We start from the raw sequence: 23672 nt of genomic DNA, 5'->3' as shown, positions 1-23672 counted from the left end.
TTCATCTGTAGGCTTTATCGCATCCTTTTATAATAAACCAGTAATCTAATAAGTAAAATGTTTCTCTCAGTTCTGTGAGCAGCTCTAGCAAATTAATCAAATCTGAGGAGGGGGTTCATGGGAACCTCTGATTTATATAGCCAGTCAGTTAGAAGTACAGGTAACAACTTGGACTTGCAACTGGCATCTGAAATCCAAGGAGGGGGTCTGTGTAACTTCCAATCCTTAGCCAGTTAGTCAGAAGCACAGGCAATAACCTGGGCTTGCAACTGACATCTGAAGAGCAGGGCAAAGTCTTGTGGGACTAAACCCTTAGCCTGTGGAACATGATGCTATCTTTGGGTAAATAGTGTTATAATTGAGCTGAATTATAAGACACCCAACCCCCCTCACACACATTGGAAATTGGTACCAGAACCCCTTTAGCAAGGATGTCCCCTCCGACCACTCTTTTTCAACATAGTACTGGAAGTCCTTGCTAATGCAATAAGGCAAGAAAAGGAAATAAAAATTATACAGATTGAAAGGGAAGACACAAAACTGTCTTTGCTTGCAGATGATGTGAACATATGTAGAGAAAATCTAAAAGAATCAACCAAAAAACTACTGGAACTAATGAGTGATTTTAGCAAGGTTGTAGGATACCAAGTTAATACACAAAAGTTCATTGCTTTCCTACATGCCAACAATGAATAAGTGGAATGTGAAATTAAAAACACAATACCCTTTACATTAGCATTCCCCAAAATGAAATACTTACATATATATAAAACAAAACAAAATCTATATGAGGAAAACTGCACAACTACAAAACTCTGAGGAACAAAGTCAAAGAACTAAATAAATGGGGATATATTCCATGTTCATGGATAGGAAGACAATATTGTCAAGATGTCAGTTCTTCCCAACCTGATGTATAGATTCAATGCAATCCCCAATAAAAAACCCCAGCAAGTTATAACATTTTATGGATTCTAAAATTTATATGGAGAGGCAGAAGACCCAGAATCACCAACACAATGTTGAAGGAAAAGAACAAAGTTCCTCAAAGAAGTGATGCTATCCAACTTCGAGATTTACTGTAAAGCTTCAGTAATCAAGATAATGTGGTGCTGGCAAAAGAATAGACAAATAAATTAATGGAACAGAATAGAGAGCCCAGAAAGAGACCCCATTAAATATAGTCAACTGATCTTTGACAAAGGAGCAAAGGCAATATAATGAGAGAAAGATATATTGTGGACAGTCACATGCAAAAAACTTAGTTGATCTTGGGTGTGGCGATGCCTACTTAGATATAACACTAAAGACACAATTCATAAAAGAAACTATTAAGCTGGATTTCATTAAAATTAAACTGCTCTGTGAAAAGAACAATATCTGGAGAATTAGAAGACAAGTCACAAACTGAGAGAGAGTATTGGCAAAATAAAGGACTATTATCCAAAGTATACAAAGAACACTTAAAACTCAACAATAGGAAAACAAACAACCCAATGGAAAAACAGACCAAAAATAGACCTTAAGAGACACCTCACCCAAGAAGATATATAGATGGCAAATAAGCATATGAGAAGATGCTTCACATCACATGTCATCAGAGAAATGCAAATTAAAACAATGAGATACCACTACTCACCTATTACAATGGCCAGAATCTGGAACACAGACAATACCAAATGCTGACAAGGTTGTAGAACAACAGGAACTCTCATTCATTGCTGGTGGGAATGCAAAATGATATAGACTTTTTGGAGGTTTCTTACAAAATGAAACATACTCTTACCATACAGTCCAGCAATTGTGCTCCTTGTATTTGCACAAATGGTTTGAAAACTTACACCCACACGAAAACCTACATATGGATGTTTATAACAGCTTTATTCATAATTGCCAAAACTTGGATGCAACCAAGGTGCCCTTCAGTAGGTAAATGGGTAAATAAGCTATGGTACATCCAAAGAATAGAGTATTAGCGCTAAAAAGAAATGAGCTTTCAAGCCATGAGAAGACATGGAGGAACCATAAATGCCTATTACTAAGTGAAAGAAGCCAATATGAGAAGGCTACATACTGTATGATTCCAACTATGTGAAATTTTGGAAAAGGCAAAACTATGAAGAAAGTAAAAAGATCAGTGGTTGTTAGGGGGTGGGGAGAGATGAATAGGCAGAGCATAGAGGATTTTTTAGGGCTATGAAAATACTCTGTATGATATTATAATGATAATAGATATCATTATGCATTTGTCCAAACCCATAGAGTTTATAACACCAAGAGTGACTCCTAAGGTAAACTATGCACTTTAGATGACTATGATGTATCAAAGTCGTTTCTTCCTTGCTCAAAAATGTCCCATTCTGGTGAGTGATGTTGATAATGAGGAAGGCTATGCTTGGGTGGGGGTAAGGTTTGTATGGGAAATCTCTGTACTTTCCTCTCAATTTTCTTGTAAACCTAAAACCGCTCTAAAAAATAAAGTCTTAAAAAAATTAAGCCAGGATTTGAACCAATGCAGTAAGAGCATTGAACCCCCGAGTCCCTACTCCCAATTACTATACTACCAGTAAGTATGTAAATCCCTTAGCATGCCTGAAATCACAAACCTAAGAATGGCAAAAATAGTATCTTTCAGATTAAAGAAAAATGCATGATCTTTGTTTATTAACATCAGTCTTTGTCACATAGCTCTGGTTTGACAATATTTATTTCTTTTAAACAGACAGTAATGCAGGCTCTGCTGGATCTCCTAGAGATGGAAACAAATGAACAAAAGAGTCCCAATTATGGGCTCTTACTACTTTGGGCTTCTCTGTCCAATGCTGTCCCTGTAAGTATATTAGTAAAGGAAGGATTGCATTTCTGTCTACTGTACTTTCAGTTTTCCCCTTCATTTTTCTTTCTGTTTTTTTTTTTTTTAATTCTTTTCACTTCTTATCATGGGGAAGAAAAAGACTGTAATGAATTTGGTTGTAAGATAGAAAAACAAAACTGAATGCCTAAGGAAATCTAATAAGATCACAAAGGAGGCAAAGCAGAGATCTGAAGTGAATTCTGCCCTTTGAAAGGCAGTATGTAACAGGTGAAGGGAAACATTTGCACTTTGGGGTCAGTTGTGACAACACCTGTATATGCAGCACTTTCTGTACTTTCCACGTCAGGCAACATGCTTAGTATTGGTGCTGCAAAGATGAGTAAGTCTTGACCCCAGACATTTACTGGGGAGAGAGTAGGTAAACGGATAGTTCAGTTAGAATTGAACTTGAATCCAGGTATCCCAGCCATAGCCATAGAACCTCATGGAGGTAATGAACACTCTGAGCCTCCATTTCCTTATTGGTAAAAAAGGGATAATAAAACTCCTAGTATGGTCCTAGACTTGGGTACTTAATAAACGGTAACGCTCATTTCTCTGCAAGATTGTTGTAAGGATTTAGCGAGATAAGCCCAGCTGCCACCCAGTGATCATGAGTTCTTTGTCGACCCCTGAACCCATTCTCCTTCTATGCACCATTCCTGTTTGCATTGCTTGGCATCGTGGTCCTGTAAGCTTTCACATGAATGGAGCTGGTGACACTGGAACTCACGATACTTCTAAAGAGAGCAGAGATTTTTGAACTGTTTTTTTTTTTAAGCTGTTCTGAACTAGAATACAGCCATGAGATTTGTCTGGCACTTCATGTTCGATGCACAGCAGTTTCCTGCATCAGGAGGATTTCATATCAGCTTAAGCTGCACTTAAATTATTTGAGAGATTAAAGGGTAAACTTTTTATGTATTTGTTTTCTACTAAATAAGAACTTTCAACCTATCTATAATGATAAAGGTATTCATTTTTTCTTTTTTCTTCTAACAAATAGAAATAAGATGTGTTAAGTATTATTTGTTTCTCCTTCCTCTTATAAAGGTTGTAGAGGGCTTTCTAAGTACTGATATTCTAGTTGTCTTTAACCCATTGCAAACTAACTGGGTAACAGAGCAGAAATAGAAATTCTGGCTTCTCTGCTCAAATGTGTGTCAGCCACTAAAACACGTATTTCATCTGGCATGGGCAAATAAAAGTAGTCTAACCCTTTCCTCTTCTTTAGGTATCTCTAATATTATTCTCTGATTTTTCCTTATACAATTTTCTTGGAAACTGATTAAGCTAGAGCAAAATTAAAAGGCAAATATCAAAACAACTCCCAAAGCAGCAACAAAACAGCCACTCCTGTCACAGGATTAATTTTCAACATCTCATCAGAAAGGCCCCCCCCCCAGAAGAAAGGGACACAAAGCCGCATTGATCTGACTCAGGGGGAGTCAGATTTTTGGAATTTGTTCCTGGCACTGGTGTGAAAGAATTTAAATTAATTGCAGAAAGCATGTGTCTGATGATCAGCAGAAGTTCCATCTTGCTGGCTCTTGTTGGCACTTCTAAGAGGCAGCTGGTGTGTGGGCAGAGACCCTGGACTGGCTTTAGAGTCAGGTCCAAAGGCAGATCCCACGGCTGGGTGACAATGGGCCAAGTGTTTAACTGTGACCCTCAGTGTCCTTATCTGTAAAATAGCATGAATGTTATCTACCCCATAGGATACTATGAGGATTATATTTTTAAGAAGTGGAAAGTGGCTAACAGTCCCTGGCTCAATAAATGTTAGCTTTCTTTTCTTATAAAAAGTAACACCATGGTTTCAGTCATTTCTTTCAATGGCCCACTAATAATGAACTGCCTTGGCTTCCAAAACTTGACCTCTCAAATGCCCAAGGGTGGGAGTGGCCACTGCTGTCCTGGCTTCTGTGATCTTCCAAGGCGGCCAGGAGAGCTGCCAGAAGCCCTGCCAGGGGCCTGTGCTTTCCTGGTGCCTAGATCATTCTCTTCTCTTCTACTCTGTGCTCTGTCTCTAGGACCATGGAACTCAGAGCTCAGGCTTCAGACAGGCTTGGTACAAGGCACCAGGAAGCTCTGTTACGAGACCAAAGTCTAGGTGAACTTTGGTGGACTGGCCCAAGATATTAACCATGATTTATGAAATTATTTCTATGGGAAAACCATTTCCAAGTCCCAAGAAATTCCTGGCTGCCAAATGTACTTTTTAAGAACACTTTTCCAAACGAACCTCAAAGCTGACGTTTTATCTTTTTAATCTGCTTCTCTGAAGCTCTTTCTAAACACTTTCAGTAGTGACTTCCCCACCTCACTCTCAATTCCCACAGCATTTATTGGTTACTCTTTTATATGCCTTTCTTTTCTTTTTAAAAGAGTAATTTTTTAATTAAAAAATTTTAAGTAGAATATAATATAGAGTTTTAGAAGAGAGATCTGTTAAGAGGCATCAAACATAGTAACTAACACCATTGCACAACCATTTATAGTTTAACTGAATTCCTTGAGTTTGCTTTAAAATAAGGTATTACCCAATTTTAGTGAATCTCTAAAACTCTAATTAACCACGTAAAACTCTAAACCCCTCTTTTGTGTAACTGAAAAATCTATGTACTATCACTAAGATATATTTTTCCCCAACATGAACTCTTGAGTCTTTAAATAACGAGGTCCTACTGTATATCACAGGGAACTATATTCAATATCCTGTAATAAACCATAATGGAAAAGAATATGATAAAGAATATATATATATATATAACTAAATCACTTTGCTGTAGAGCAGAAATTAACACGTTATAAATCAACTAAGCTTCAATAAAGTAAGTTTAAAAAATGATGGATTGAGTATGGAGTGCTTATTAATTAAATCCAATAATTCAGCACTTCCATCTATAGAGAGTATAGAAGGGGCCCATGTGGGGAGACATGTTGAAGAGAGCTTTCTGAGCATGTTTCCTCTGTAAAAATGAACTAGTTGATCTCTAGGGTAAGCCTTTCCTAATCTGGAAAATGCCACAGAAAGTGGATCTTGGGATAGAGGCCTCAGTTCTCCCATTCACTTTGTTTATGTAAACAGCACCACGTTTATGCCCCCAGTATCAGTTTACTGTCACAAAGGGGAAAACAATGAGTAGTACTGAATTTGGCTTTGTCCAAGCACTTCCTTTCAGACCGTTGTTCTTCCTCTTTTGACCACAGAGGGGAGTATTGGGATCATTTAAAGGTGTTTAACAGTCCCTCACAAGAGACAGAAGGACTGAAGTAACAAACACAGTGTTGTCTGAGTCTTTTCAGGATTGGTTTTCCTAAGATGAAATTTCTTTCACAATATGTGTTTACAGAAAGCAGATGAAAGGGAACCCAATCTTCTTTTAATGATTTGATACGTTTCCTTTAATGTGTAACCTAAAAATAAAAGCAAAAATATATACCTGAATTAATGGAAAATTAATTTTGTTTAATTGAAGTGTAGTTTATTTACTGTATCGTGTTAGTTTCAGGTGCGCAGCAAAGTGATTCAGTATTTTTTCAGCTTATACGTCATTATAGGTTATTACAAGATAATGAGTATAATTTCCTGTGCTGTACAGTACATCCTTGTTGCTTACCTATCTTATACATAGTAGTTTGTATCTGTTAATCCCATACTCCTAATTTATCCTTCCCCCCTTCTCTCTCCTTTTGTTAACCACAATTTTGTCTTCTATATCTGTGAGTCTGTTTCTGTTTTGCGTGTACATTCATTTGTATTATTTTTTAGATTCCACATGTAAGTGGTATACAATATTTGCCTTTTTCTGTCTGACTTATTTCACTAAGCATCCACATGTGGGTCCATCCACATTGCTGCAAATGGCAGTATTTCATTCTTTTTTATGGCTGAGTAATAGTCCATTGTATATATGTACCACATCTTCTTAATCCAATCATCTGTTGATGGACACTTGAGTTGCTTCCATGTCTTGGCTACTATAAGTAGTGCTGCTGTGAACACTGGGGTACATGTATTTTTTTTTTGAATTAGTATTTTCATTTTTTCTGTATATATACCCAGGAATAAAATTGCTGGATCATATGGTAGTTCTATTTTTAGTTTTGCTTTTTTGTTGTTGTTTTTTTTTTTTTGGCGGTACGTGGGCCTCTCACTGTTGTGGCCTCTCCCGTTGCGGAGCACAGGCTACGGACGCGCAGGCGGCCCGACCCCGTGTCCCCTGCATTGGCAGGCGGACTCTCAACCACTGCGCCACCAGGGAAGCCCCATATTTTTAGTTTTTTAAGGAACCTCCATAATGTTTTCCTTAGTGGCTGCACCAATTTACATTCCCAGCAACAGTGCACAAAAGTTCCGTTTTCTCCACATCCTCACCAACATTTGTAATCTGTAGACTTTCTGATGACGGCCATTCTGACCGGTGTGAGGTGATACCTCACTATGGTTTTGATTTGCATTTCTCAAGTAATTAGAGATATTGAGCATCTCTTCATGTGCCTGTTAGCCATCTGTATGTCTTTGATGTTTAGCAGTGTAACTTTATCTTATAATACCACAATGAGGAAAGATATGAAATAATTTTGTTTGGTCTAGAGTAAGAACTTGCCAACATACTATGTTTAGTAATACCCTATAAACTTGCAAGCACCATTTTTCAATAGGGTATGAAAGGACCCTAGTTTTGATATAAGTACTCTCATAATTTAGTTGATAAGATTTTAGGTATAGTTTCTGGAGCTTATTTAAAATTACCATGTTTCATCTGCAGAATATATGATTTGCTAATTTATTTGTATTTCAAGGAATCAAATTTTGAAAAGTGCCTTTGTTTTGGACTAACATTCTTAAGTGTCATAATTTGTTGATCCTAAATTTCTAATATGTGCTTATATAATATTTTATGTTGTATATTAGTACAATAAAACACCCTGCTTTTCCCATTGTTTTTAGTGAAAATAGTTTACTCTATATAAACAATATTGTGAAACTATAGTGGCAGAATAAAATCATAAATTTGACCCCTTAGAGATATGTAACATCTCTTTTGCTCATAAAATCTAGTTGTTTTCAAAGATACTCTTTACTAACATGCTTTTAAGTTTAGTTTAAATATCTCCTTGTTTCTTTTAAATGTTTGTGGCTAATACTATGTATGCTTTTGTTCACGTTCAAAGAAGGTTGTATGTTTTGACATACGTTTTTCTTTTTAAGGTTGCATTTTGGACATTTGCATTTGTCCTCTCTCATCCCAATATCCACAGGACCATTGTGGAAGGCATATCATCTGTGTTTGGCACAGCAGGTACTAAAACTGAATTAAATTGCATTATTGAAGAGATATCTAATAATGTGTGCTTGTCACACATTATGGACAAAGTTAAATGCCCATAATTTAATAGAATTTCAGAGTAGTCCAAATTGAACATAATTTGTTATGTGCTTCAGGATATAAATTGATCAGGTAAGATCCTAGAATTTAATTACTGTCAAGGATTTTAGAAGTCACCTGGACCAACTCCCTAATTTTCCAAATGATGAAACAGAGATCGTGACTTGCCTAAATTCCCTATTTAAACATAAGTGTATAATGCACAGGGTTTTTCTTCTGATCTCTTAGCCCCTTGCCTCAATTGAACTACAAGTCATAGTTTTGGAATTCAGGGTTTTCCAGATTTTATAAAAGTAATGTGGTGCATATTCCATGTATTGCTTAACAGTATTAATGGGATATGGATGTTAGGTAAGGCTACACCACCAAAGGAATTATTTTCAAAGTTACAGTTTTTAGAGGTTTAGTGGGTTAGAACTGCAGGTAGAGATTGCTACCTTGCCCTTTTTGGTCCAGATTTGGGCTCATCAGTTATCATCAGTTTTAAAAAGCAGAAATAAGCTTGAATGGAGAAGATTCCACTAGTTTATTCAGCATAAATTGACCTGTTTGGGAGTAGATTTTTTTTTTTTTAAGAACCCTCTAATATGTCAAATTATATATTCTGATGTAAAAAAAGAATAAATGACTTGGTTTTCTTGGAAGAACACAGTATAATAGTAAAGACAAAAGACTGTGATGCCAATGAACAATTATCCCTCCTTTCCTTCGTGATTGCTGAACGTATTTTATTGGATTTTTCAATTTATTTTGACTGCTTCTTATTGAGTTAAACCAAAAATCAAATTGGCTTGGCCAACATGGATATTGAAGCCATACTGTCTCTGAGCCTTGAGTGTCAATCACCAGATGCTAGGTCGTATTTCACAGAAATGGTGAGCATTAGAATCATTGAGTACCAACAGTGCTAACAAGTTAGATTCTGGAGATACACTGGTGGATGTAAGAGAAGATGACTTGCCTATATGGAGCTTATGTCTACAAAGCTAATGGAAATGTGCCTGCCTGCGTGTCTACAAATGACAAAGGGAATGTGTTCTTGATCATCACATGCTCTATCTTACCAGAGTCTGCTCCTGACATAGCGTTCTCCAAATTCCTGGTCTTTAAGAAATGAAAAGGTAGAGATGGGGATGGTTGGGATAATATGGGGAGCCTATCTGACCCAAAGGCCACAACAGAAGGCTTACATTAATTGAAATTTCTACTGTGCTTGAATGTTGAACTCTTGAGCACAGTTCTAGTGGAGAAAGACAAAACGTTTCCCCTTTTTCTATATTCTTGTTTATTTTTAGAACCTATTGTTCTCCTCTGACAGAAAAATTCTCCTTCAAGTAGTAGCACCGGTGTACTAGCTATACCATATCAGTGCTTTCAGTTTATAAAAGATCAAACGTTTTTGCCATGCTTATACAGAAACAGTTCAGATCAATTCAAGCATAAGATGTAGCAGCTCAAGAATTTAGATATTGTGAGTGAATGCCACAGATCTTTGGAGGTTGATATCAAGGGAGATTACCATGTGCCCATACAAAGGATCCTGTCAAAGGAAGGACATTAAAGTGCATGAAATAAGAATCAGACTGAGTATGGCATTTCTCCCATTCTTTTGCTCTTTTCTTTTCTTTTTTTTTTTTTTTAAAGTTAATTTATTTGGCTGCACCAGGTCTTAGTTCTAGCATGCAGGATCTAGTTCCCTGACCAGGGATTGAACCTGGGCCCTCTGCATTGGGAGCGTGAAGTCTTAACAACTGGACCACCAGGGACGTCCCTATTATGCTCTTTTCTGTTACAAGATTACCTTTTCCTTCTTTGAAGATGTTTTTAGTGAACTTCTAACTCAGCATCTCTCTAGCCTCAAAACTCACCTCTAGAGCCCATCCCGGACACTTTGCCCAACTTCCTTATAAAATAAGTCTGAGGGTAAAAGCTGCTGTTGAATACTTGGTCTTTTGTATCTGGCTTCTTTCACTTAGTATAATGTTATATTTTGTATGTTGATGTTTTAAGTTAGTTGATTTTCAGATGTTGAACCCCCTTGCATTCCTGAGATAAATTTTTAGTTATGGTGTATAATTCATATAAAACATATGACTTTATATATGTTGCTGGATTCAGTTTGTTAGTACTTTGTTGAGGAATTTTCCATTACATTAATAAGATATATTGATTTATAGTTTTCTTTCTTGTGATATCTTTGTCTGGTTTTGGTATCAGAATAATTTTGACTTTATAGAATGACTTCAGAAGTATTTCCCTCCTCTTTTATTTTTTGGAAGAGTTTGTGAAGGATTGATGTTAATTCTTCTGTAACTATATGGTAGAATTCACCAGTGAAGTGATCTGGTCCAGAAATTTTCTCTTTTGAGAAGTTTTTGATTAATTCAATGTCTCCACTTGTTACAGGTCCGTCTAGATTATCTATTTCTTCTTTTTTAAAATTGAGATATAATTGACATGCAATAGCCTATTAGTTTTTGATGTACAACATAATGATTTGATATATGTATATATTGTGAAATGGTTACCACAATAAATTTAGTTAACATCCATCACCACACATAGTTACAATTTTTTTCTTGTGATGAGAACTTTTAAGATCTACTATCTTACCAACTTTCAAATATATAATACAGTATTATTAACTATAGTCACAATGCTGTACATTACATCACCAGAAAAATATGGAATGCTTCACAAATTTTAGTGTCATCCTTGCACAGGGGCCATGTTAATCTTCCCTGTATCTTTGCAATTTTAGTATGTGTGCTGCTGAAGTGAGAACTATATATTTCTTCTTGAGTCAGTTTTGGAGTTTGTGTCTTTTTAGGAGTTTATCCATTTCATATAGGTTATTTAATGTGTTGGCATACAACTGTTCCTAGTTTTCCCCATAATCTTCTTTATTTCTATAAGCTCACTAGGAAAACATCTCCCTCATTCTTAATTTTAGTAATTTATGTCCTCTTTCTTTTTCTCTTAGTCAGTGTAGCTAACAGGTTATCAATTTTGTTTTCAAAGAACTAACTGTTGATTTTATTGATTTGTTTGATCTTATTTTTTCTATTGATTTTCTGTTCTCTATTTCATTTATTTCTGTTCCAATCTTTATTATTTATAATTTCTATCTCCTTATCAATATTCTCTATTTAGTTCTTTAGACATGATTACTTACTTGAATATATTTAAAATATCTGATTTATAAGTGTTTCTTTAGTAAATCCAATATCTGAGTTTCTTCAGGGATAGTTTCTATTGAGTGCCTTTTCCCTGTGTGGTCTATAAGTTCTTGTTGCATGTCATATTTCATATTTTTTGTCATGTGTGTTACAGTTTTTGAATTTTGTCCAATTTAAAGCTGGACATTTAAAATAATATAATGTGGTAATTCTGGAAATCAGATTCTCCTCTCTGCTCAGGGTTTCTTATTATTGCTGCTTGTTGTTCTTGCTTGTTTGTTTGTTTACATAAGTAAATTCCAAAAATATTTGATGTTGATAAATGCTATGTGAAAAAGAAAACAGAGCAGATTAGGGAGGATCAAGGGTGCCAGAAATGGGGGGAAAGTGGTAGATTTAAATAGTTGGATCAGAGTTGGCCTTCCTGGAAATGTGATATTGAGCAAGGACTTGAAGATGGTTAGGCATTAGAAAACACATATCTAGAGGAAGAGCTGGTTTGAATTAGAGACTGCAGGTGTGGCCTCACTGTGTTCTCACAAAATTCTCACAGGCATTAACATTTGAGTCCTATTTAGGTTGTGTTTTCAAGCAATTTTCTTTTCTAATTTAGGATTCCCACTGTGAGTATCTGCCCACCTGCAGAAGGTCATTCGAACTTAAAAACAAACAAAAATAAATAAAAATGCATTTAAATTTTTAAACTGGTTGCATTTGGCCCTTTTCACCTTCTTGTGTTAATTTAGGGTAGCATATACAGCACACTTGTTTTTTTGTGTGTTGTTTTTTTTTTGCATGTGTGTATTGTTTTTGTTTTTTAGTGGCCATTCAGTTTTATTGCATATTTATTTAAGGGAAAAATTCGTACATTTTTTTCTGTTAATTTACAAGGAATCAGGTTAGTTAACAGAAATGCACCTGCAAAGAAACAATTCCTATCTTACATAAAATCATGATTTGTGGATCATAAAAGACACACTACAAAATTTTCACTGGATAAAAGTCAGAAATTTGATTCATGACTTTCAATCCTGTCACTCACTAATTGTGTGATTTTGGATAAAAGAGAAGGTTTACTCAGAGCCAAGCAATAACGTTTCTTGACACCACTGTGTTCTGATTTAGCAGGAATCCTGCCTGGGGACAGACCAACACTGTCAAGTGACCAGATGCTATTACCTGGTGACACTAACTTAATGGCTACACTCACCATGCACTGGTGAGAAAAGATTTCGTCTCTGCTCATAATTATAAACAAGCATAAAAACTAGCAGAGTGATAAATGAGGCTCAGATCCTATGATGATGTTCTAGGCAAATTCCATGTTGTTTGCATTATTTTAATTAGTTCATCAGTTTTACTTCGTTGCATTTAAACATTTTCATTTATTCTTGAAATCTTCTCTGTAGTCATCTCTTACCCGTGTTATAACGTATTCAACTTTTATCCGCTTGGTTGTGTCCCAGTACCATCTAGATTACCCATTGCAACATCCTTGGAGGATTCCATCACTGCATAGGAAAGACCTGAGTCCCTCCAGCTAACTTAAGAAGCTCACTCTTGTTACCCCTCTGCAGCCTTCCAGGGCTCAATGGCTGGTAGCCACAGTTGTGTCTGTGATAGAGTCTTGGTCCTTATGCCACATATCGACCAAAATGTTGAAGAAAGAGATCAGTAGCAGAGCCAAGGCCACTATAATGGAGAAAAGTTATTTTATTTTTAAAACTTCTCTCCATTCCCATTGCTAGCTGGACAATATGAACCTAATTTGGAGATTTTGGAGGCTCTGGCATATGATACAGGAAATTTCTTATATAGCCTCATTTTCCTCTGCTAGCCCAGATTTTAAAAATCCTGGAATAAACTCAGAAAACATTCAGTTATGCCAGAGCTTTTCACAACCTACTTCTCATCCATTGACCTTGCAGAATATATGTAGATTACCTAAGAAAGTGTTTATAAATGCAGGAGATTTCATTGGAAACCCACTCCAATTATATAATTTTCTTGTCTTCTTTCCCCCTTGGCCTTAATGACCAAGATGGTGTCATTTTGGAGCTCACAACTGGTTACTTTCCAATCTGCTAATCCAGGCACAAAGACAAGGGTGAAACTTGCATGGTTGATATCTGGCCCCTGAGAGGTTTCCCAGGAGGCTACATTCCTTCCATTATTTTCTGCCTATATAATACCTGAGGTGTGTCTTGTGACACCTTAACCCAGGAGATTTTGTGTTAAGTCATTCTGTCTTCATTTATTGCCTAGCTTCAGCAGGTGGAAAGAGATACCTCTGATAGCTGTAGATTATTTACAAGCTTAGAGATCGGTCCTACTCTGGCAGTTCCCATTTTATTAAGTCTTTCACTATCTCACCCCAGTGTAGCACAGTTAATCTGCTTTGTTCATTCTCTACATTTTTCATTCAGACAGTTCTTTTCTCTGAGTGTTCTGTTGGAGTATTATTCAGGCATTTGGATAATCTTTTTCCCTCTTTAGAAAATAATGAGATAAAGGTATTCAAGCCAGGTCGACATCTCTCCAGAGAACGCAATCCAAAAATTTAGAATTATTATGCAGAGTTTATAAAGAAAGGGTGTTTCTAGATCTAAATTGATTTTACCTGTTACTGTTTACCCATTGTTGTCTTTTTTCATCAATATCTCTACCTTTTATTTATTATAAATTGGACTATGTCCTTTATTCCTTGAAAAAACCATCATAATTATGAAGCAGGCTTCATTTTATATTCTAGTAGAAGAGGAACTGATAATCTCTTTTTAATATATGAAAGAAATATTTCTGCCAATAACATAGGGTACTATTTTTTTAGAGGAGAATCTTATTTGGTTGTGTTGGTATAGTGGCATTAATCTTTTCTCTAAATGATTGAATGGGATTTGGTATATTTTTATATGTGCGTTGACAGATGGAAGAAAGGGTGGGAAGAGTCAGTCTTTTGATTCTTGACTCTGTCTTCCGTCCATCTTAATAACCTGTTCTGAGCACTATTGTAGTCCTTGGTATCTTTCTCAATTCATTGTTATAGCTGCCTCTTTCAGTCTTGGTCTGTAGTTATGAACATCAGACTGAAGCTGCTGATCAGAGTCTACCTCCGAAAGGTTATTGCTTATAATTTTCAATAGGTGTCAAGCAGAGTGCCACGCACTGGTTATCGATCCCAGGGGAGGACTCTAAACACTTCTACTCACTGCATCTTGGTATCAAAGTTGCCAAGAAAACACAATGCTGTCAGGCACTGGATGCAACAATGCTAAACTCACATAGAGAAGAAAGAGAGTAAGATCAGCTTCAGGAATGGGTGTCAGTCCCCCATCACTAGGATGTCTCTCTCTCCCTGTGGGCGACGCAGGGAAATTGGCCACTGCACACCCCTCTCACACCACAGTGGAAGGAACCCTGTCCCTTTTCCTCGGAGGGCAGATGTAACAGTGGGGTTGGACAGGTGCCGTATTCTGCACATACTTTAAGCAGAGACAGAAGAGTACTCTCTGCCCCTGAAACAAGGAAAGATATTCCCACACAAGGTGATGTACCTGGCACAGGCTGTGTAGAGGCTGTGTGGGCCCTTTGTCTCTTGGTGAGGAAGTGTTCCAGGCCCAAGGCCCACCCTTCTGCAGCTGAGTTGGGGCTGAAAGACTGAGCATGAGACCCGCTTTTGCCAACAACAGGAATATATGTCTGATCATCAAAATTCATCCTAAATCCTTCAGATGCCAAAAAGTCATATCCACCCCTGGAAAAGTCCGAAGAACCAGAGCTGGAAGTTCAGAAATGACTGAGGTGTTTGGAAGAGGGAGAATTGAAGGAGCTGTGACCTGCCAGGCTCCAGCTACAGTCCCTAAAGCCCTAATTGCCCGTATTCACTGTCCATGGACAGTCTCTAGGCTTATTCTCTGCTTTTCCCAGTCTGTATCCACCACAAATACCTTAAGCTGTTTTTAAGTCTTCCTTTCCACTTTCCATCTGTCCTTCCTGTTTATTTAGCTGGTATTTCTCTTACATAAAGACATTGAGGACAGGTTGAGGACAGGACCTAGAGGGAGGAAACTATAGCATTTAAAAATATACATATTTTTTAAAAACCCATCTAAATAAAGAAAAAGCCATATCATGTTCCTATATGGGAAGGCTTAATATCATTGAAAATGCCAACCATTTTCAAATTAATAAATATTTAATTAATTGTAAGGAGAATTCCAATGGTTTTGGTAGGTAGGAAATTAATGAAATGACTTAAATATTTTTTGAAGAATAAGTGTGATTAGAAATCAAGATTAATCGAAGTGTAAATTGGTAAGGCCATATTTGCCCTACCAGATAGTAAAACTTATTATATAAGTTGTTATAACAAAAGAGTACACGACTGGCACAGGACAAATAATTGATCATCATGGCCCTTATTTGCTTCCCTTTTGCCAAAGAAAGCAAATTCAGAATCTTCTTTCAAAGGTAAAAAAAAAAATTACAGGAAAAAAGTCACTTTTCTATTTTGTTTCATATTCTTGAGGCAAAAGCTTCTAAACTATCAACATTTGCAATGAGTTAGTATTCTAGAAGCCTGCAGTCATTTTGGAGACTATATTTATAGTCATTTTATAGGGAACGACAGTGAACTAAAAAGCATGTAACTCCACAGCCTAGCATATACTTCATAATCTTTCATCTCCTCTCATCTTCTTTCTCTTGATTTTTTAAAAATAAATTTAACTTAATATCTTTCTTACAGAATTTTATCTCACAGAACATGTTCAGTAGTGGACGTGTACAGTAATGGACATGCATAGTAATAAAGGAAGTTAGTATTTTATAAGGAATAAAACCCAAAGTGTACATCTTTTTTCTCTATCAAAGAAACATTTAGGGGTTCCAGATTAATATGGCAGAGTAGGAAGATCCTGAGCTCACCTCCTCCCATGGACACACCAAAACCACGACTACAAGTAGAATGATTATCTCTGAGAATGACCTGAAGACTAGCAGAACAGATTTTCTACAGCTAAGAATGTAAACAGAATGCCATGTCAAGATGGGTAGGAGGGTCAAAGATGCGGTCTAGACAGAACCCATACCCCCAGTGTGGTGACCCACATGTGGGAGGGATAGCACAACTGCAGAGGTGCCCACTTCACAGTGAGGGGGTCCAAGCCCATGTGGGGATCCTCAGCTTGGGGACCTGCACAGGGAAGATGAGCTCCCATAACATCTGGCTTTGAAGACCAGTGGGGTCTACATTTGGGAGAGCTGGAGGGCTGTGGGAAACCAAGACTCTGCTCTTAAAGGGTGCACACACAAACTCACTTACTCTGAGTACCAGCACAGAGGCAGGAGAATGTGAGGGGTACCTGGGTCATGTGCTGCAGGAGGTTCACTGAACAACTTGGGGGTGAGTGCTGGAGGGGTAGGGATCTGGTGGAATTTTCTCCAGGGTTGAAGGCATTGGCCAATGCCATTTTTTTTTTTTTACCTCCTTCCACCATCTGGCCCAGTACTGGCAGGCAACATTTCTGTCACTCTCCATCAACTACCTAACACCATGTGCCCCACGCCAGTGTTCTCCTGAGGACCCACCCTGCCCATCCCACCCTCCCCAGCCAGCCCCTTCAAAGTGGCCCCTGCCCCACCTGGCAAGTGGCCTCAGCTGGCCCCGGCAACTGTACAAAGTGGCTCCACCTCTGGGGGGCGGGGGGGGCAACCTGCATGTCATGAACCCACAGCAGTCACAGCAGAGCCACACAGCCAGCCAGGGCACAGTTGCAATCCAACCACACAGGAGGATGCACACAGCACACATGTGGGACATCCCAGGAGCACCTGGCTCTAGTGGCCAAGAGGGATTGCACCCCTGTGCCCTACAGGACACCTTATACATAAGCCTGCTGTTTCAAGAACAGGAGATATAGCTGATCTACTTAATGCATAGAAATAGACACAGAGGGTTAGGCAAATGAAAAGATAAAGGAATATCTTCCAAACAAAAGAAAAAGATAAAAACCTCAGAAAAAGAACTAAATGAAGCAAAGATAGCAATTTACCAGATAAAGAGTTCAAAATTATAGTCATAAAAATGTTCACCAAAGTTGGGAGAAGAATGGATGAACTCAGTGAAAACTTGAAAAGGCGAATAGAAGATATGAAAAAAGACCCAGTCAGAACTGAAGAATACAATAACTGAAATAGAACATACACTAGAGGGAATCAGCAGCAGATTAGAGGATGCAGAAGAATGGATCAGCCATCTGGAAGACAGGGTAGTGGAAATCACCCAATCAGAACAGCAAAAAGAAAAAAAGAATAAAAACCAATGAGGAAGGCTTCCCTGGTGGCACAATGGTTGAGAATCTGCCTGCTAATGCAGGGGACACGGGTTCGAGCCCTGCTCTGGGAGGATCCCACATGCCGCGGAGCAGCTAGGCCTGTGAGCCACAACTACTGAGCCTGCGTGTCTGCAGCCTGTGCTCCGCAACAAGAGAGGCCGCGATAGTGACAGGCCCGTGCACCGTGATGAAGAGTGGTCCCCGCTTGCCACAACTAGAGAAAGCCCTTGCACAGAAACGAAGACCCAACACGGCGACATCTTAAAAAAAAAAAAAAAAAAAAACAATGAGGATAGTTTAAGAGATCTCTGGGACAACTACAAGCATACTAACATTTACATTATAGGGGTCACAGAGGAGAAGAGAGAAAGGGACAGAAAACCTATTCGAAGAAATAATGGCTGAAAACTTCCCTAACCTGGCGAAGGGAACAGACAGACAAGTCCAGGAAGCAGAGAGAGTTCCAAACAAGATGAACCAAAGACACCCACACCAAGGCACATTATAATTAAAATGTCAAAAGTTAAAGACAAAGAGAGAATCTTAAAGTTTCACAGTATTTCTTTTCACATTTAAAAGAATATTGCAGAAAGGGGTTTATTGCTGTCTCCTTTTGGGAGACAAGTCACCAAACTAATTTTCATCTCACTAAAAATTTCCAGAAATTTGTAACCAGTACATTCTCATTGCCTATAAATAACTGTTATAGGATCATTGGACATATAAAATGTATTGTAAATGATATTGTTTACTTCAGGACATTTTATCCTTTCTTACTCTTTCTGAGATGTGCTAACCTTTTCCAGTGAATGTAGGTTTCTTCTTAGAAGAAAACAGCAGTTTTGTAAATATATGAAAATATCCCTGGAATAGAGATATAATTTTTTTAATTGAATATTTGAACATTACTTATCATATTCAAAATTTGTTTAATTCCTGAAACGAAGGAAAGGATGTAAGATACTTCTTTTATATTCCTCTGGAATACTGTAAATTCTTTATTTACTATTTCTCTTTAGCTTTGTCCCTGTTCTTTAAAAACTGACTTGTTTTTTTCCGGACCTTATCTTGAGGTCTCTGCTTGAGAAAATATGCCAGAAAACTAGCTTCCTACTGTTATTCTCTGTCAGCAATTGATGTCTCTGCTTCATTGCTTTTTAAGAGAAATCATAGAAATGCTGGATTTTTTCAAAGCTGTTACATCATTTCCCCAAATAACAGTATAAACACCAACTTTTGTTATTTGATATTGCTTTTTAGCAAAATTATTACGACCAAATTTTGGTAGGAATCATTGCTTTAGGTTATTACATCAGATTCTTTATTTTTCAACCTTTATCTCATGCATTTTTTATCCGAGTTCACTGTCCTTCATGTGTACTATGACCTTTTGCACACACCTTAATTTTGAACATTTTAAATAAGCTGTTCTGTGAATATGAAAGACAACGTCTGTGAAGGAAGACAACCTCACGGTATAGAACAGCAAACAGAACTGAGAATCCCTGCTTTCAAAAGTAAATAAAGAGGTGGTAGAATGTGTAGGGATGCACTCTTTAAATTTCAGTGGAGTATATTCTTTGCTTCACTTCTCTGTGTGTCCCTTGGTAGATATACACCTGTCTTTCATTTGTGGGGAAGCACAGGGCCTCCTCAGTATTCATCCCCACCTTCTGATTCAATCTCCTCTGAATTATGTCTCCAAAGGTATGAATGACTTGGCAAATGGCCTGTCATTCTCCTTTTTTTTCGCAAAACATGGGTTATTTTCCCAAAATGATTAGTTAAATCTTGATATAATGTTACTTCAGGACTATAGGAACAGAATTTTTGTATTTTATGTATTTATTTATTGAATAAGTGTGTGTGTGTGTGTGTGTGTGTGTGTGTGTGTGTGTGAAGGGGAGGGAGCTTGAAATAAGAAGACAGAGGAGTCATCTCTCAACAAAGGACCTGCTTTAGTGATCCTGTTTGATTCATGTTCCTTTTTTTTTTTTGGTCCAAGAAATCATATTTTTATAATTAATTTTGGAATTTAAGTTACTTTTCTCTCTGCCTGGGTGAGTGCTCCTCATCCTTCCGGGCTTAGCTGAAACTCCAGCCCTAGGCAAGAGGGGATGAATGCCATTGAGACTCAAATCCTCTCTTATGAAACTTATATTATAGTTATTTGTATCCAGATGTTATTTTGCGTCCTTATGTCCAAGCTCCTTTAAAACAGTGACTGTGTCTTTCTTATTCGTTTCTCCTCTCAGGGGAGGCGCTGGGACCCAGGGAGCAAGGGTAAGGGCTTTTAAGTGTAGACAGACCTAGGTTTGAATGCTGCTCTGACACTTTGGATGCGCAGGCTCAGCGGCCATGGCTCACGGGCCCAGCCGCTCCGCTGTATGTGGGATCTTCTCGGACCATGGCACGAACCCGTGTCCCCTGCATCGGCAGGCGGACTCTCAACCACTGCGCCACCAGGGAAGCCCCTGGTTTGACTTTTATTGCATTTGTGCCAAGAATTAAAGAGATGGCTTCTGAATTTTACCCCAAATCACCCATAGTGATTTTACCCCAAATCACCCTGGCTGCCTTTTGTACTGGTCCCCAACTCCATTAGGCCCTAGCCCTTTTGATGATTACCTTGGCATTCTTCCAAGTGGAGCCTTCTAATTTTAGAGTCAAAACACTGGAAGAACAAACTACAGATGTGCATTGAAATATGTACAGTATGGGTACAGAGCCTTTTCTAAGAGTTATAATAAGAAAGGTCTTTAACCTAAAGATGTTGTTTGGAAACAACATCTTTTTCTTTTCTAGTCTGAGAATACTACCTTATTTTTCCTACATCACACTGGGACTTGAGAAACTAAAAATATTTTTTCAAAACATTTATTTTCCAAGTGTAGTCTACATCTCTTCTACATTTGTAGGTCATAATAGATTTTGTTTTCAACTCAGAACAAGCTTTTGTTTCTTTATTGTATACTACAAAACATTTTTTTGCACTTTATAATTCAATTAGTCTCCTAAGAATAATTCATAAAAAACTTTTTCTCCAAAAGAAAGTCAGAAACTTCACTATTACCAGAGTCCAAACTTTTTCAAGGCCAGAATTATGCCTGTCTCATAATAGGTTGGTCACTTTGGAGTCACACAGATCTGATCTCAAACACAAAATCTGACCCGTGGTAGTCATTTATCCTTGATCAATTAGAGAAATATTTATTTTCTGTATCCTATAGCTTCAGTAAAGTAAAATACAAAAAATAAGTAGAGGGATTGTTTGGTGAATTTGTCTCATGCAGATGCTCTAAATAGATTTTTAAAGTAAGATTTAGAATGTGAAGTGTAGGTTACTGCTAATTTATTTGTAATGTCCATTCTGCAAGGGCCCTCACTTGCTGGGGTCACCTTGGTTTCCAAGATAAAGGTGAAATTGGTCTGAACTCCCTCCCAGAGTTCTAGGGATCTTTGGAGGGAGAAGTGATGGAGGCGGCCAGAAGTGGAGGCCTGTGCCTCTCGGGGTTTCTCTTGACTTCCAGTCTCGCGTTTCCTGGTTTCTCCACTTCCGCTCTTTTTCCTTCAGCAGTTCTGCCTCTTTTCCATATACTGCATTGCTTGCTGGACATACCCAGATCTTTATTTCCCCAAGTGTTAACTTAAGGTATGTGTTAGCTGACTTTATTAAAATATTAAAAATATAGGACAAGGAAAGGGAAAATTACACAGTAGCCAGAAACAACTTAAAATTGAGTATATGACATAAAGTTGAATTTTCAGTTCTTAAAAGTCCCATCTGCCATTTCTCCCTTGGAGAGTTTTCCTTAGTTTTCTAATAGGTTGTCAGTCACCTGCCATGTAGACAATGGTCTTCTTTTTCTTTTTTTTTTCACTCAAGTACACTCTAAAAGAAACTCAGATCCCCTCATACATTTTTAAGTTGTCTTCTAAAATTTGTTATCCTGCATTTCAATACCTTCCCTGCTTTTAAGTATCTTCAAATATTTTATATCTCATAGAACGGTTTCCTTGCCTGCATGGTGTACCTGTTAACTGTGTGTTCATTTCTTACCTCCTAGACTGAGTGTATTGCGAGAATGCCTTCATTGTTGTAACCCTGGTAGAGCCTGACTCAACTCCTGCCTCTTGCTCAGTGCTCAAAAATCTGTCAAGTTTAATGGAGTGTATAGACGCCCCTATGGGAATTAATAGAACGAGAGCTCAAAAACCCTAGTTCCCAGACTCCACTAACCAGAAACATTTGCTTCTGACTCCTCGGGAATTCCACCTGTACTGACAGAGAAAGTTTCCCAGGCAGCACCCACCAAACCCTCTTCTGCAGGATGGGCTGGCTTTAGGACAAGCCTCATCCAGAGTCAAAGAGAAATGTGGCTGGAGACCCACATTCCACTCTCATCCACTCATGCCCAGTACAGTTGGGGGGAAAATGTGCAAGTTGACTTAAACTGACCATGTTGTTGACTTTTATTAAGCAAATACTGTCAAAATTGAAAGCTGGGTTGTTTAATTTTCAAAATGTAAACATTTTACTTGAAATATCATTAATTAAACTGTCTCATTTGACTGAAGGCCCTGACCATATGTTGGTCCATAAAAAGATCAACCGCAATCCTTTTCCACATGGCCTCAATCTACATATTAGCTAAGGTATGCAACTTACAGTAGGAATATTGGATGTACCTGTGTTTAGAGAGCTCGTCATTCCAGATGAAATACATGTGTCCCATCACCCCTTTCCTAATATTCTTTTTGGGCTTTCTGAAATGTATGATTAAAAAGCAAAAGCAAAAACGAAAACAAATCAGCAGGGAAGAGATAGAAGTAGTAAGTCAGGTGGCTTCTCAGATCTCCTACTTCATACTTTTTTTTTTTTTTTTTTTTTTTTTGCGGTCCGCGGGCCTCTCACTGCTGTGGCCTCTCCCGTTGCAGAGCACAGGTTCCGGATGTGCAGGCTCAGCGGCCATGGCTCACGGGCCCAGCCGCTCCGCGGCATGTGGGATCTTCCCGGACCGGGGCACGAACCCGTGTCCCCTGCATCGGCAGGCGGACTCTCAACCACTGCGCCACCAGGGAAGCCCCTACTTTGTACTTTTGATGCCGATCTTTTGTTGCTCTTTCCTTAAGTGGAATGAGAATTTGGACAAGAAACAATGAAATGAGTAAAAATTGAACATCTTTCTGACAGGGACTATCTTAGTCATCTGATAGCCATAGGACTGTGAGAACCAAGGTTGGATACCAATCCATTACATTACAGTAATCAGCATTGGTTTAGTTTTATATGCCATACATTTTATCTTGGTAAGAAGAAAATGATGAAAAGAGTCAATAACTTACTAAACTTGGTATGCAAAAGTAATAATAATATTAACACCTGATATCAGAGACAGTATTTAACTTATATAGCTTACATAAAATCATTTTCTGGCCTCTTTAAGTCCATCTTTTTTTTTTAATTCTCTTTCCAGGTAAAGATAAGATTAAAGTGTCTGAGGATGACTTGAAGAAACTCCCTCTAATTAAATGGTGTATTTTGGAAACCATTCGTTTAAGAGCCCCTGGTGTCATTACTAGAAAAGTGCTGAAGCCAGTTAAAATTTTGGTGAGCATTGGTTTTGTTTAAAAATAATGAACCTTCTGGGGAAAAAAAGTAGATATTTTGCCCATTTATTATTAGATAATTTCTTAAGTTCCATGAAGTACTCTGTGACCCTAGAATAGGTTACTAATAAGAGTTGTGCAGCACCAGTTTGTTAATATAGATATCTATCTATTGGCAACTATTTTAGCTAAAACATAAGCCTTTCATAATCATTTTGGCTGTGTGATTCTATATCAGAATTAGTATAATCCTATTTCAATCAGGCAGGAGGGTCAGATAGTGTTTTTCTTCTGCTGA

At 37.8% G+C, this 23672-nt stretch overlaps 1 protein-coding gene across 2 annotated transcripts in view; it reads left to right on the top strand.

Annotated features, from left to right (window-relative positions):
* The window catches only part of CYP39A1 (cytochrome P450 family 39 subfamily A member 1), a 79678-nt gene that overhangs the window by 18386 nt on the left and 37620 nt on the right, over window positions 1–23672 (top strand). For both annotated transcript variants that reach the window (XM_007451898.1, XM_007451899.1), the window contains exons 6-8: window positions 2723–2830; window positions 8073–8163; window positions 23242–23375. In XM_007451898.1, the coding sequence (XP_007451960.1) occupies window positions 2723–2830; window positions 8073–8163; window positions 23242–23375 (333 nt within the window). The remainder of the gene's footprint in view (window positions 1–2722; window positions 2831–8072; window positions 8164–23241; window positions 23376–23672) is intronic.

This window comes from Lipotes vexillifer, unplaced genomic scaffold (assembly GCF_000442215.2).
Source record: "Lipotes vexillifer unplaced genomic scaffold, Lipotes_vexillifer_v1.1 scaffold147, whole genome shotgun sequence".
Taxonomy (NCBI): Eukaryota; Metazoa; Chordata; class Mammalia; order Artiodactyla; family Lipotidae; genus Lipotes; species Lipotes vexillifer.
This window is presented reverse-complemented; position numbering and strand designations above follow the sequence as displayed.